Here is a 16,270-nt window from a genome sequence, read left to right as displayed (position 1 = left end):
CAGCATGCAAGATTTCCAAGGGAAAGCGTGCCAACATCTATACAGATTCAAGATATGCTCTGGGTGTGGCACATGACTTCGGCCTCATTTGGAAGACAAGAGGATTTCTTACCACTGCCGGTACACCAGTCAAACACAGCTCTGCAATCAAGGAACTAATGGATGCCCTCCTACTCCCTGAAGAAGTGGCCGTTTTGAAAGTAAAGGCACATGGGAAATTGGATTCAGATGAAGCAAAGGGCAACCATTTAGCTGACCAGGCTGCTAAGCAAGCGGCCAGAGATTTGCAGGAAGTGGATGAAGAAGTGTCCGGTCAAGAAGAAGAAGTTCCTATCTTTACCTTGCAAACTCTTCCTACTGACCTAAGAATTTTGCGAGAACAACAAGCTGCAATTACCCCTGAAGAAATCCAGAAATGGAAGAAGAAAGGAGCTGTCCTAAAGGACGGAATTTACTACAACAATTCTAAATTTTGCCTTCCAAGAAGCTTATACCCAGCAGTTGTCCAATGGGCCCATGGGCCTGCACATCTGTCAAAAGACCTAATGGCCGCCCTCATTCAAAAATATTATGAAGCACCTGGAATCACAACCCTGATCAACAGCTTCTGCAGGGCCTGTGTCATTTGTGCAAAATGTAATCCAGGAAGACCAATCAAGGTGCCTGCAAAGCACCTAGCAAAACCCATGTACCCATTCCAGAGAATTCAAATTGATCATATCCAAATGCCCAAGAGTGGGTCTCATGAATATGCACTAGTAATGGTGGATATGTTCTCAGGCTGGCCAGAAGCCTACCCTGTAGCCAATATCACTGCAAAAACAACCGCAAGACGCCTACTTACAGACATTGTATGTAGATTTGGACTTCCAGAAGTCATTGAAAGTGATCAAGGCCCAGCCTTTACAGCAACAGTGACTAAAGAAATTTGGACTGCTCTGGGAGTGACCCTAGCCTTCCACACCCCTTACCACCCACAAAGTAGTGGTAAAGTAGAGCGCATGAATGGCACTCTAAAAGCCAGAATGTTAAAAATGTCACAAGAAACAAAAATGCCCTGGCCAGAAAGTCTGTCAATAGCTTTGTTCAGCATTAGGCACACACCTAGAGGGAAACACTCGTTATCCCCATATGAAATTCTATTTGGGACAGCACCCAGGCTAGGTTGTTATTATCCACAGCAGTTACAGCTTCAATCAGATGTTTTAGTAGACTATGTAACTGAACTTGCAAGTGCCTTGAACAAAATACATGCCCAAGTTTTCTCTTCAATTCCAGATCCTGATCTGAACACAGGTACCCATAACCTGCTTCCCGGAGATTGGGTTCTGGTTAAGAAGTTCGTGCGGAAAAACTCCCTGGAACCAAGATTTGACGGGCCATTCCAAGTTCTCCTGATCACCGCAACTTCCGTCAAATTGGCCGGCAGGCCACATTGGATCCACGCTTCCCACTGCAAGAAGTCTCCTGCCCCAGAGGAAGCAGATACCGCACAACCATGTACCTCTGGTACATTGTCTCCTTAATTAGTTTAATTAAGGCCCAGCAAGTAGCCATCACTAAAGATGCTAGTGGGTACACCTTCTGGTATAATTCATCATGTACCCGTGTGGCTACCTATACCTTTGATTATTGTGACATCGTAGAATGCCCATTCACTACAACACAGATCCAGAATATCTATAGAGATATCCCTCATGTAAAAGATCCATATGTTTGTGTAGTTGACAAACAATGGGGACATGATTGTGGCCATTGGGGGGCGGCGGGATGGAATGCCGGGCCTTCCTGGGGCTACAAGCCAAAAAGTGCCTTATCTAAAGTAGACGATCATGGTAGGTCCCTCCTTCAAAGAATGACTCTGAGAAAGCCTGGAGGAGGCACACCAATGAAATTAATTCTTAATGTTGAGCATCCAAGCCCAACAGATGCAGACCAGTATGTATTGGGAATGTACTGGAAAAAGGGTTCCTATACTAAATTAGGGCATTTCTACCTTAAAGATATGTGTAATTCCCCTGAGTGGCGAGGAGCTACTCATATGGTCACAAACCCATTAAAACCACACATCCAGTCCTTTAAGGACATGATGGCCATTGCTAACCCCACCTTTGAAGATACTATGGCCGCTGAAACAGGTTTTAATGATGTTAACCTATGGTTAGAATGGATGAAATATAATGCCAACAAACATAACCGAACCGCATGCTATGTGTGTGGTGGTGCCCGGCCTCATCTGGGCACTGTACCTTTAACCCTGCCAGTAAATGATGAAAATTGCATTTTAAGTCTTTTTGCCTACCAATATAATTTCAACAGGTCTCAATGTCAAGCATGGACAGCGGAGTATCCTCTTATAGCCAAAAATGTAAGACCTCCTCATGGTGTTACCGTATATAAAGGTAATTACACTTGCTATGTCAAGCATGATGGGATTGGTAAATTTGTGGGTAACTTTCCCGCAGGTTATTGTACTACATATAGAACTGTTCCTGTACGTTTGCTGCAGCAGCACACTAGGTCACTGGGAGATATTTACTGGTTATGTGGGGATTTACAGTTAAGATCCAGAATGGACACAGAGTGGTGGGGGGAGTGTACATTGGCCAAGGCCATTATGCCTATACACATTATTTCTGACACACACACCCACACCCATGAGTCCAGCCACACTAAGGCCAAGCGTGAAGCCCCAGTAAAAGGAAGTTTTGACCCTCACATTTACATTGATGCCATTGGGGTGCCTAGGGGGGTACCCAATGAATTTAAAGCAAGAGATGAAGTTGCTGCAGGATTTGAATCAATTTTCACCATAGTTACTGCAAACAAGAACTTAAATTGGATAAACTACATTTATTACAATCAACAGCGTTTCGTTAATTACACCAGAGATGCCCTTCAGGGATTAGCCGAACAGTTGCAGGCAACATCCCAAATGGCCTTCCAAAATAGAATAGCCCTGGATATGATCCTAGCCGAAAAAGGAGGGGTATGTAAAATTTTGCCCGACACCATGACATGTTGTACCTACATCCCAGAAAACACAGGTCCTAATGGTAAAGTTACATTAGCCATAGCAAAATTAAATGACCTCTCAGAAGAATTAAAAAGGAATTCTGGGATAAAAGATCCCTGGGACAGATGGTTTGGTTGGATGACGGGTTGGAAAAAGGCTTTAATGCATATTGGTATGGCAATACTAATTTCTCTTTTTATCTTTGCTCTTCTCTTTTGTTGTGTCTTCCCCTGCCTGAGGAAAGCTCTCACGAAGACTATTGACCAAGCGGCACCCACTTTCACATTACTTGATGTTGATGACCAAGATTTCCAGGATCTCAACTCACCCTGTTTGCCGCTGCAATCCATCCCTTTTGATGATAAAGTGCGAGAATTCTAGGAAGGGACCACCTTAGGGACAGCATCTGTCGGTGAATGGTAAAGGCCCCATGTGGAGAAGTGGTGGGTTAGCTGCCATGGGATACCCTTGGGTGTGAAGTGTTCGAGAGCCATACTGACAGATGAGCTAGCCTAATAGGGTCAGAAAATAGGGACAGACTTGCACTTTGCATTAACACCTAGCTAGCGGCCACGGGGTTTCTGTGCCTTTGGGCTAACACGTCTTCTGGTATTAACAAATAAAGTTTTTATCTCTTAGAATCTAACATTTCATAGGGGGGACTGATGTAGAATTATTAAAAATCTTATTGTATTTATATTGAATTGCTGCTCTAACTCTGTATTAACCTGATACTGTGACAAATCCTCCATTTTGTCCTCATAACCTGACTTCTTCATATGAAAACTACATTACATGACAGTATTTCTCAGCACATCTAATACAATAGACAAGGACAGTATTCTCCATAAGGATATGACTAACCCAGGAACTGTTGAATTTCCCCTAACTCGCAACATAATATAATTTAAAGGCCATGAGAACACAGTAGTAATGAAATGTTCTATTCATAAGAGACCTTGCACCTAACCACGAGATTTGACATCACCGACCGAGTAAAATGACGCTCAAGACCCCTTGTCCCCCACCCGTGTCCGGAAAAGTACCACCTCTTGGTGGGTGGACACGGAACTAACCACTTAGCTTTTGATCCAATTAATTATATTGATAGGTGGACACTAACCCAGACACTTAACAATTAATCCAATTAATGATGTTTATTCACTGATATCTTGATAATCAATGATGACGAAAATGTCTCTTAAAAGGGCCTGCGCGCCCGCTGATTCTGCACTTGCCAATAAATTTCCTCGAAGTTATTTTAACCTGAACTCCGTGTGTCAGACTGAATTACTTCAGCGTATATACGCAATTCAATTCTCTTTAATTCGGACAGGAACAGATAGACACTTAAACATTTTGGTTTACTGAAAAAGTACCATAACAATGGTGCCATTGGTCTGGTTAGGTGGTCTTTACGGTCCATTAGCATGCAGAGTTGTACCACAGCAACAAAGGTGTTTCATAGGCTGCCATGGAGGACTTGCTGGATGGTGACACAGAGCCCCCACATGGGCGAGGAGGACGTATCGGGCAATAGCTGATATAGTGGCCTCCCTTGCCACAATAGAAGCAAAAGCCTTTGGCTCTCCTTCTGACTTTTTCATTTACCGTGAGCATGGTATTCAGTGTTCCAATTTGCATAGGTTCCTCTATGTCCATGGTGGGGATAGAGGTTTAGGTCTCACCAGAGGGTTTGGAACGTTGCTGGGGCAAAAAGCTTGTTTAAAATTGCTCCTGCTTTCTTTCTCTGAACCGGCGATCTAGCTGGGTGACCAGAAGGAACAGATCTTCCAATGAAGTGGGTACCCCAACTCTGGATAGTTCATCTTTTAATGTCTCAGACAGACCCAATCTGTATTGCTCTATTAGACCAGTCTCATTATAACCGGTGTCAGCAGCTAGCTCCCGGAAATCTGTTGTATAATCCTCCACTGGTCTTCTCCCTTGCCGGAGGGAACGGAGGGCAGTGCGTGCAGCAGAGGGTCTCAGGGTGTCATTGTATAATGTACGCATTGCTGCAGCAAAGGAGTCCCATGAGTCCAGTATTGGACTGTTTGAGTGCAGGAGTTGGTGTGCCCAGGTTTGGGGTTAACCCGACAGCAGGGCAATAGTAGTGCGAACCTTCACATAATCATTGGGGTATGTGCGTGGTTTTAAAGTGAAGAGCAGTTCGCAGGCTGTGATAAATGATCGCAGTTCAGTCCTTTTCCAGGACTTTTTTAACTGGTCAGGTAATGCAATATGAGGTTCAGGAGCATGGTGTGTGTTCCTATTTAACTTAGCAAAATCACGCTGCAATTCACTTACGGTTTGGGACAGGAGGGTCACTTGCATTGTGATGGTAGTCAGGACATTCAACATCTCCGCGGGCTCCATGGTAAGGATCTGGTCATTATTTAACAGTCACCTGAGGACTTATGGAACAGTTTACCAGGAGTTGGAGCCCAGTTGCAGGAGATGGCACAAGGAGGAGACAAAATCCCAAAACACAGTACAGATAAAGGGGTAATCCAAAGGCAGGGTCAGACGAGAAGCAGAAGTCAGTGCTGGCAGCGGAGGAACGTGGTCGGTAGAGCAGGCAGAGGTCAGAGTCCAGGAAATCAGTCAGCAGTGTAGCAAAGATCCGGCAGGAAACACCAAACAGGCAAAATGACCAGATACTAGGTTTCAGGCAGGGCTGGCTTTTACAGCCGGCTAATTAGAAGCAGCTGACCCTAATTGGAAAAGGGCTGCTGGTGGATCAGTGCTGCTTAATCCAGAGAACCTGACTGGGATGCTGGAGCTGTGAGTTCAAACCCAGCCAGGTCTCTTAAAGGGGCAGCCTTTTAAAGTCGGGCTGTGCCGTGACATGTGTATGTAGGCTGCGTGGCTCTGTGTTGTCAGTGGCTGAGCTGTGTATGCAGGCTATACGGCTCCGTGCTGTCAGCGGCGGAGATGTGTATGTACACTGATAAGGAATGTGGAGGCCAGGAGGCAGGCTTATAGTGTAGTATTCTGTAAAACATTTGTTGTAGGAATAACTATAAATTTCTAAGTATGCAAAAATACATCATATTAAAACATTTATTAGATTATGAACTCATTAACAACAAATAAATCAGCGGAGTATCCCTTTAACGTGATTGCTTTGGTGCACATAATATAAAACATCGCCTTTTCTGAGAAATGCATCAATTTTACCAAACACACGCCTCTTTCTATCAATTGACAGCAATGCCCAGTATTTCCACAATGAAGGCTTGGACTGGACCAGAGATCTTTATGATAGATGATTTTACAAGATCTGGCTGCAGAGAGGAGTCTGGCTTTTATAACCTTGCCCCCCACCCTGCAACCCCCCCCCCCCCCCTATTTTTTTTTTAAACAAGGAGGGGGTCAAGAATCTACACTAAATTAAGAACATTTTAATGTAAAAAACAAAACTAAAAACAGTAAGTAGAGTAACGCGATCCTATGACCAGTAGCACGACTCTTATCTCCAGTGACGGGTAACATGATCCCATTATCTCCAGTAACTGGTAACATGATCTTATTATCTCCAATGACATTCTTTGGTTATCTCAGGTTACTGGTGATATTATTCGGTTATCTCAGGTGACATATATTACCGGTGACATTCTTTGGTTATCTCCGGTAACATTATTTGATTCTTTACGGTGACCGGTGACATTATTTGGTTATCTCGGATTACTGATGACATTATTTGGTTATCTCCGATGACATTATTTGGTTATCTCCGGTGACATTATTTGGTTATCTCGGATTACTGGTGACAATATTTGGTTATCTCGGATTACTGGTGACAATATTTGGTTATCTCGGATTACTGGTGACAATATTTGGTTATCTCCGGTGACATTATTTGGTTATCTTGGATTACTGGTGACAATATTTGGATCTTGGATTACTGGTGACAATATTTGGTTCTCGGATTACTGGTGACAATATTTGGTTCTCGGATTACTGGTGACATTATTTGGTTCTCGGATTACTGGTGACATTATTTGGTTATCTCCGGTGACATTATTTGGTTATCTCGGATTACTGGTGACATTATTTGGTTATCTCGGATTACTGGTGACATTATTTGGTTATCTCCGATTACTGGTGACATTATTTGGTTATCTCCGGTGACATTATTTGGTTATCTCCGGTGACATTATTTGGTTATCTCGGATTACTGGTGACAATATTTGGTTATCTCCGATGACATTATTTGGTTATCTCGGATTACTGGTGACAATATTTGGTTATCTCCGGTGACATTATTTGGTTATCTCCGATGACATTATTTGGTTATGTCCGATTACTGGTGACATTATTTGGTTATCTCCGATTACTGGTGACAATATTTGGTTATCTCCGATGACATTATTTGGTTATCTCGGATTACTGGTGACAATATTTGGTTATCTCCGGTGACATTATTTGGTTATCTCCGATTACTGGTGACATTATTTGGTTATCTCCGATTACTGGTGACATTATTTGGTTATCTCCGGTGACATTATTTGGTTATCTCCGGTGACATTATTTGGTTATCTCCGGTGACATTATTTGGTTATCTCGGATTACTGGTGACAATATTTGGTTCTCGGATTACTGGTGACAATATTTGGTTATCTCCGGTGACATTATTTGGTTATCTTGGATTACTGGTGACAATATTTGGATCTTGGATTACTGGTGACAATATTTGGATCTTGGATTACTGGTGACAATATTTGGTTCTCGGATTACTGGTGACATTATTTGGTTATCTCCGGTGACATTATTTGGTTATCTCCGGTGACATTATTTGGTTATCTCGGATTACTGGTGACATTATTTGGTTATCTCCGATTACTGGTGACATTATTTGGTTATCTCCGGTGACATTATTTGGTTATCTCCGGTGACATTATTTGGTTATCTCGGATTACTGGTGACAATATTTGGTTATCTCGGATTACTGGTGACAATATTTGGTTATCTCGGATTACTGGTGACAATATTTGGTTATCTCCGGTGACATTATTTGGTTATCTCCGATGACATTATTTGGTTATGTCCGATTACTGGTGACATTATTTGGTTATGTCCGATTACTGGTGACAATATTTGGTTATCTCCGGTGACATTATTTGGTTATCTCCGGTGACATTATTTGGTTATCTCCGGTGACATTATTTGGTTATCTCCGGTGACATTATTTGGTTATCTCCGATTACTGGTGACATTATTTGGTTATCTCTGATGACAGTTACCATAATTAACGTTACGGCTTATAATAATGATACTCTACTTACACTATTTGAGCCAGATCGAGTGGTTTCTCTGGGTGCTCAGGAAATACAGGGTGAGGCAGCTCTCTGCTGGGGACACAGCCAAGAGATTTACTGATTGCATGGCTTAACTTTTTCGAAGGGGATTTCTGTAAAAAGACAAACAGAGAGAAGGACAGCGTTACGCTGAGAATATCGAGGCCATCCAATTTATAAGCGGGGGCTGGCCTTACACCACGCGGGGGGCTTTAATCAGATAATAACAAATAAAGTCAGCATTCATACAGGACAGAGGACGTTCCAGGCAGGTGCGCTATGTATGTTATAATGGAGCCGCTACACTCAGTCAATCAAATGAAGATTGATTTTTTTTACCTTAAAATGACCCGCAATGTTTCGACACAGTGTCTATGTCAAGCTGCGGATCCAACTAACACCACAATGTTTAACGTCTCAAGGACGGAGCCCACTGTACACGTTCTGATCGCAAGAAATCTAAACAAATCCTCGAATTTGTGCTATATGTCTGCTTAACCATAACTCTTTCATATTAAATGCACCCACACTTATTATATTCATTTTAATCATTTCATATCACATATTTATATATGGAACATAAATTTATATGAATAAAATCTAAAAAAGTGTGAGAAATTAAGAAATATTGTCATTTCCCGGAAAGATTTGCCAATTTCTGTTTCAGCAATTTGAGATTCGCCAGATTGGTTACGTTGCCTTTGAGACAGTATGGTAGCCCAGGAATGAGAATGACCCCCATCATGGCCTACCATTTGCAAAAGTAGACAACCCAAGGTATTCAAAATGGGTATGTCCCTTCTTTCTAAGTAGCCACTTAGTCACAAATATATGTATAATATGTAATATAAAAATATATTTAGTATAAAATTGTTTACTAAACAGCGATTTCAAGTCTTACAGATTGTAATTGGCTTCCTATAAAATATAGAGCTCAATTTAAAATTCTGGTTCTTGCTTTCAAATCTCTACATAATGCTGCTCCCACCTAGCTATCCTCCCTTATACACAAGTATGTCCCGTCTTGGCCCTTACGATCTGCTGAAGACTTACGTCTATCTTCTGTCCGTACTCCCACCTCTGATGCTCGCCTTCAAGATTTCTCGAGGGCTGCACCGTTCCTGTGGAACTCGCTTCCCTCCTCCGTTAGATGCTCACCCAGTCTCCACTCCTTCAAAAAATCATTAAAATCCACTTCTTCGTAAAAGCGTATCAATTAAACGGTTAATAGCTCCCAACTGATTCCTCTACTGCAACTGTCACTAGTCTAATACTATCCTTACCTTTTTGTGTCATTCTACCCCACTCCCTCTAGCATGTAAGCTCATTGAGCAGGGCCCTCAACCCCTCTGTTCCTGTGTGTCCAACTTGTCTGGTTACAACTACATGTCTGTTCATCCACCCATTGTAAAGCGCCGCGGAATTTGACGGCGCTCTATAAATATCATAATAATAATAATAATAATAATCGTTTTATATAAAAACACCTCACCTAGGCAAGAATAATGTGGGTTTAGTAACGTTATATGATCATACATTGCCTTCCACAAAGTCAATGCACACCATAAATTGATGTTTAGTGAATAAGCGAGTGCGCTGGATTGTGTATTTTTGTATATTTTGGCCCCAACAGCACTCTAAAATGTATACATGTTCAGGTGAGTGCAGCCCTAGCAATCTTTGGACACACACACACACGCAAACGCAGTTTTGTGCACCAATTCATTTCCCCCCCCCAGCACTAGGGGAACTGCTTGACAGTGCAGGCAACTCCATGGACTCCTATTGGGTCCATGAGAGCGCACTGTGAGCAATCACGTGGCCCGTGGGTGCCTAAGTTGTGGGGGAGAGTGCCTGGGCTGTCAGGCAGTCCCCCAGAAGTGAATCACGGCGGAGGTAAGTACAATCCTGCTCCAGGGGTTGAAAGCCATTGCGGTCATCGTAATTACATCAATGCACAAGGGACCACCCAACCTGGGGTAGGTAAACAATGTGACACACGCTGCTTTCCACAGACGTTTGCCACGGACTCCTGGAGAAGTGTGGAAGCTGGCCTCCTGTCCACCGACTATGGGCCAGGTCAGCGACTGTAAAGACCCATATTTTATTCCCCCTGGTTCTTCTGATTCAGGCACTTTCATTTGTGTGCATAGAACCGAATGCTAGCTCCCTGGCGGCCGTTCGCATTGAGCAAAACTGCGAATAGACTTCAGGGGAATTTAGCAGTGAATGCCCTGGAACTATTTTCAGCATGAAGACTTCACGGTTCCAGGTCGGTCCCCAGCGGCACTTAGCCGCGAATCTATGGAACTATTTTGGGCATAGGGTATATGTTTGTTTACATGTACATGTTGTTTACATGAATGTGTATATGTTGTTTACATATACACATACATGTAAACAACATATACACATACATATGTGTGTGACAAACCTAGATGCAGTGGGAACATCGGGGATCACAAGAACAAGGATAAATGGATCCAGTCTATGAATCTAGAAAGGTTTGTGTGGACACAAAAATCAATCGCTTGCCATTCCATTTGAGATATGAATGTGTGAGTAAAAATTGTCAGTTCTCTTTAATTGAATATCAGATCTGTGTTTGGATATACACTCCCTGATTTTAGTGGCAGTTACAGCAATATAAATCAACCCACAGGGGCATTTACAAAAAGAAAAGTCCTGCGCTCACTCCCATCACTGCTGGGCAGCAGCAACGACCACAGTACACATCAGCCGCAATACATACAGTAAAAACCAAAGAAAAAGTTACCTGCGCTCTCTCCTAAATCCCTATGTATATTTAAACAAATGGAGGTCATTTAGTTTCTCCAATAGCCATTGGAAGGAATGCCCGCCTACCAACGTCAAGGCAGACCCTCTAGGCAGGTCATACACACGTCTTCAATAACGGGGAGAGGGTGAAGTTTGGCCTTGTGGCAGTCTCCCCTCTTACCTACTCTCTGGCAAGTCTCGCACTTCTGACAATACGGCCTAATATCCAGCGAGATCCCGAAAATTAATTTTGGGCAAGCACGACATCCCGCTATCTCTAGTGGTACCACTAGCTGTCTAATGGGGATAGTTTCCGACCCAGCCACTACCCTCTCTGACTGACAGTAAAGCAGTCCATTGTCCTACACATACCTCTCCCCCTCTAACCCAGCCTGACTGGAGGTGACCCTATCCCTGTATACCTGTAGCGTGGGGTCAGTGGTCAATGCTTTCCCAAACTCAGTTGGGGCATCCCAGGGTAAACACTCTGGGATGGGTCACTTACCTGAGCCTCCGGGTGTGAGCTGTGGTCCCTGGTGCGGGTCTTTTGCCTGGTGACCACCGGGTACAGTTCTTCCGGCTGCTTGTGGGGCTCAAAAGCTGACGTGAGCTTTCCCAGATCATTTCCCAATAGTACTTCCGCTGGCAGTTCTGGCATCAACCCCACCTCCACCATTCCAGACCCCGCTCCCTAATGTAAATGTACCCAGGCAGTAGGCAACCCGTAAACCGCTCCCCCGGCTAGCCGTACTGCCACCGAATTCCCTGTCTTTGCTGCGTCCGGCACCAAATGTTGCTTTAGCAGGGTAAAGGGGGCTCACGTGTCACGGAGCACTTGAACCTCCTTGCCCTGAAGGTACAATTTTTGCCGATGATGCTGGCGATTATCTGCCGCGGCTTGAACCGGGTCGGTTTTGTGCTGGAACTCCCAGTGCTCTACGAGTGGTGCTGGAGTGGCATACCGGGTGGGGGCCTCCGTCTGGTAATAGTGGGCTGCTGCTCTGGCTGCTGGGGTGGCCCAGGGTGGATCCACTGCGCCCGGTCTTGGTTCTGGGGGCAATCCCTGCGCATGTGACCCATTTTTTTTGCACAGGTGGCACTGTACCTGGCCCTGCTGGTGGAAGAATGGTGGTGGGGCGTTGAAGGTACAAAGTTGTCTGTGTTGTGCCACCGGTCCAGAAAGGCTAAGGCTGGTCGAGGAAAGACAGGTCTTTGAGGTCGGCGGGCATCCAGGTATACATCTGCCCGCCTTGCTGCTTCAGTGATGGTGATGGGATTGCGGTCCCGCACCCACTCTTGTATCTCTGGAGCCAGCCCGTAAAAAAATTGTTCCAATAGTACCAGCTGCAACAGTTCTTCCATGGTACTCACTTGATGAGCTTGTACCCACCCCTTGGTGGCTCGGTGTAGCCGAAATGTCCACTCTCTGTTTTCCGCATCTCCCTGAACCACCTGGAGTGATGGCATACCTGGCTAATATTATGATCTTCATCCAAACAAACATAGTCTCTAATACTCTCATCAGGGACTGTTCGGTAGGCTTCGGCTGCCCGCCCTGATAATCTGCTACCCAAAAGCAGGACCCAATCTTCTGGACTGATGCTATGTAGTATGCATTGTCTCTCAAAGTCTTGGAGGAAAGCATCAATATCATCCTCCGCCTCTACAAAGTTTTCAAATGCACCATAAGGTACCCTCTGGTACCATTGTCACTGCCTGGGTCCTTTTGGGATTTTGCCTTTCGTTCCATTTTAACACGAACTCCTGGACTTCCGACATGGTTCAGGCAATAATTTCAGATGGGTTTTCGCCATAAAAAGATAGACGGAATTTTAGTTCCCTTTGAAATATGGTAGTTTCCCGTTCGTGCTGATCCGAAGCGCCGTCCATTCGGTATTCCGCCATGATTTTGGCAATGAGGGTGGCGTTATTCTTATGGCTTGCCGCTATCCTTCTTGCCACTAGGAGATCCTTTAGAGTACACCGTTTCAGGACGGTATAGTCAATCTCCATTCACAGTCCATCTATTAATGCTAAACATCCACTGTGGTTCTTGTTCCTCCGTGAGCTCTGGATCTAGACGTTGCCAACCAATGTAGCGGAGTAATAGTCCTAGCAGGTACTCTTCTCCGCTGGATCCACCAAAGTAAACTCAGGAATAAGTAAAACACCAAGGAAATATCCCACCTCCTCCACAGCAATTGGATGACACACAGTTCCGGGAGTACAACTGAAGTTTATTGTCACATACACGGCCCAGTCCCATGCAAGGGGTTTCACATACAATAATACAAGGGTTTCAATCCTGGGATCCTCTGTGCCTAAGAGATAATTGCCTGAGAAAACTCCTCTACTTGAATTATCTCCCAGGTACAGAAAATCCAACAAAATATCCTGTACCCAAAAAGTACCTCAACTATACCCAAGAACCGCATGAATAGTACATTCCCAGGTAGCCCCGATCTAAGTGTCCAGCATATCCAAGAATCACTCAGATCGGTTAGGCAGAACGGGAATGCCATCGTGATAAAGTTTTACCGGCCAGACACGAGGCGCTATTCCAAAACAGTTCCAGCAAGCGTCCATTCCGCTACAAGGCTGTCCCAGTAAAGGGGTTAATATTGTAACGGATCGACGGGCACCCTGACTGGGTACCTCCATTGAAGGATGCTCCTAGTGCTTCCAGAGGACTCCAAGGACTGCAGCAGACACCACAACCACCGAACCGGAGAAGCATACGAATGCTCTCAAGCATATGAATGCTGTAAAAAGCTGAACAGGAAAAGCATACAATCAGCTTACACTCCTGGCAATCAACATACAATCCAATTCCCACCAAGAACGAGATGACACTTCGTTTTAAGGTCAAGCAGAACTGACTGTACTGGCACATACTGCCTCTTTTATTCACAATCCACAAACATAGTACTGCCCACAGGGTTTTTGAAAACAGCCAATAAACACGTACAATACACTCAGACACTCCCACACAAATTCCTCCCCTCTGCCTGTGATACAATTACCTTACACAATGGGTAATGTAATTAGCACAGGCAGAGAAATACAGTTTTTCCACATTATTCATAACTTTAAAAGTATGCGTCACATTCACAAAACTTACATTTTCTGAATCAGCATACTCCAAATACAAACATATGTCAAATTAATCCAAATTGGTCCATTGGTGTAACGGAGCTCCGTGTACTCCGACCGAGTACCCTCCGTTGATGGATGCTCCTAGCGCTCTCAGAGGACTCCAAGCACTGCAGACGACACCACAACCACCGCAGGCTCCACAACCGCCGTAGCTTAACTGGAGCCGCACCGTCTTCCGTCCACCCTGGAATGAACCTCCAGCATTCAGGACCGTGTGGGGAAGACCTCTCCTCCAGGAGAGCGTATCTGGAACAAGCTCATAAAAGAGCTAAGTGATTAAAGCTCAGGGGAATATGCAGAGCATAGCAATCCCCAGTGTGATACAGCAATTCCCTCCAATAACGAGACGAGGCTACGTTTTGAAGGGTCAAGAAGAACTGAGGACTGGAATACCCAGCCTGCTTTTTATTAGGATTCAGTACAGAAGGAACACACCCAGGGGGAGGTTGAAAATAACCAATCATATGCATGGTAACACCCCCACGTCTGCTCCCCTCAGATAAACACATAACATAATTATCCGGTACACATTTTTAGTCAAGTTCTGGATGTACCCTAAAAACAGGGGGTACACTTTAAATCCAACATCGCTGGATAGCCCTTGTTCAGGGGAGTAACATATCCGAAAATCAGTCAATTCGGACAAATGGTTCGGGAGATACAGGGTTCCAAAGTTTTGACCGACCGCACAGACCAACTAGCCGAAAATAGTTCCATGAGTTTTGGCCTTGCGGTCGGTCTCCGTTCGTACGGTGAAAAGACATGAAATTCGTGCCATCCAGTCGAATCTCGGTGTTCGCTGAAATCCCCATAGACGATTAAGTATAACTACCGAACGGTGGGACGTTCGGTAGTTTCAGTACGAATTTATGGAGGTCTGGAGGACTCAGCGGTGTTCGCCTGTTCGCGTATCCGTTTTTAGTTCCATGCGGTTACAGGCAAACACCGCTGTTCGTGCGCAAGATGGCCGCGAACACGTGTAAAGTCCCGAAATGGCGGCCACCTATATTTTACACACGGAATTCGTACTGAACCATACGAACGGTTTTACTACCGAATCCCAACAAGGCATTTAAACATCTTCTATGTGTCCATAGTCTCTGTACAGCCCATTTAAAGAGCCACAGACGGCATAATGAAAATTCATTAAGCCCAGATATAGTTTTTAACGTGCAATATGTCCTGGGGCCATAGTCGTAGGGCAGGAGGCTAGCCATAAGTTTCCTACAATGCCCAGTGGCAAATGGCAGTTTGTCACAATTGGTTCAAAAGATAGATCCTTTGTGACCAAATGAAGCATGGCTTTTCTGGCCAAAACCAGTTCCACAGAGTCTTCTATCCTGGAGATAATTGAGAAGTAATCCAATTATCTCCAAGGACATAGGCAAAACTACATTAAGCACATGGCAGTAAAAAGACAGTAAAATACAATGAAATACACAAGGTTACATTTATTACATAAAATACAGACATGCAACATATCCCCAGATTGCTTAGGTCTGAGTGCACATTATTACTGAATGGCGATCAGACCACACACATGCAGTTCAATTGCCATGGAGCCAAAGTCTTTTATTACACGAATAGGCTCCATGGCATAGCTATCAGGGTTAAATGAGTTAATTCAGTAAATCCGAGAATCTAACGAACGCCAGAGCAGAAATACATGAATAGACCTTTCTGCATAGGAAAATAAAGTATTTAAATGCCGGTCCATAGTCAAAAGGCAGCAGGCAGGAAACCAGGCTCCTCCAATGCACAGTGGCGAGGTTGGTTCCGCCACAAATATAATAAGAACAGGAATCAGACTGTAATAGAATACAGTCCCCCCCCCCGTTTATGGCAGCCACCAAGACATTTCAAACAAAACGTTTGAGCGAATCCTCAGCCTGAGCTACAGTGCATGCTCTGTTTATATGGCAATCTTTGGAATACTGCTGCTGCCCTCTGCTGCTGGCAGTCTGAACTGCATGTGGAATGTGAAGAAATTATTTATAAATCTGGGTGCTTCACACGT

The 16,270-nt window shown here is 44.3% G+C and overlaps 1 protein-coding gene across 3 annotated transcripts in view; it reads right to left on the bottom strand.

The window, feature by feature from the left end:
• The window catches only part of DTNB (dystrobrevin beta), a 261,550-nt gene that overhangs the window by 168,927 nt on the left and 76,353 nt on the right, over nt 1-16,270 (bottom strand). The window contains exon 8 of one of the 3 annotated variants that reach the window (XM_063441890.1): nt 8,308-8,432. The exons of the other annotated variants lie outside the window; for them this stretch is intronic. Coding sequence (XP_063297960.1) covers nt 8,308-8,432 — 125 coding nt within the window. The remainder of the gene's footprint in view (nt 1-8,307; nt 8,433-16,270) is intronic. 3 annotated transcript variants of the gene reach the window in all.

Source organism: Pelobates fuscus, chromosome 2 (genome assembly GCF_036172605.1).
Source record: "Pelobates fuscus isolate aPelFus1 chromosome 2, aPelFus1.pri, whole genome shotgun sequence".
Classification (NCBI taxonomy): domain Eukaryota; kingdom Metazoa; phylum Chordata; class Amphibia; order Anura; family Pelobatidae; genus Pelobates; species Pelobates fuscus.
This window is presented reverse-complemented; position numbering and strand designations above follow the sequence as displayed.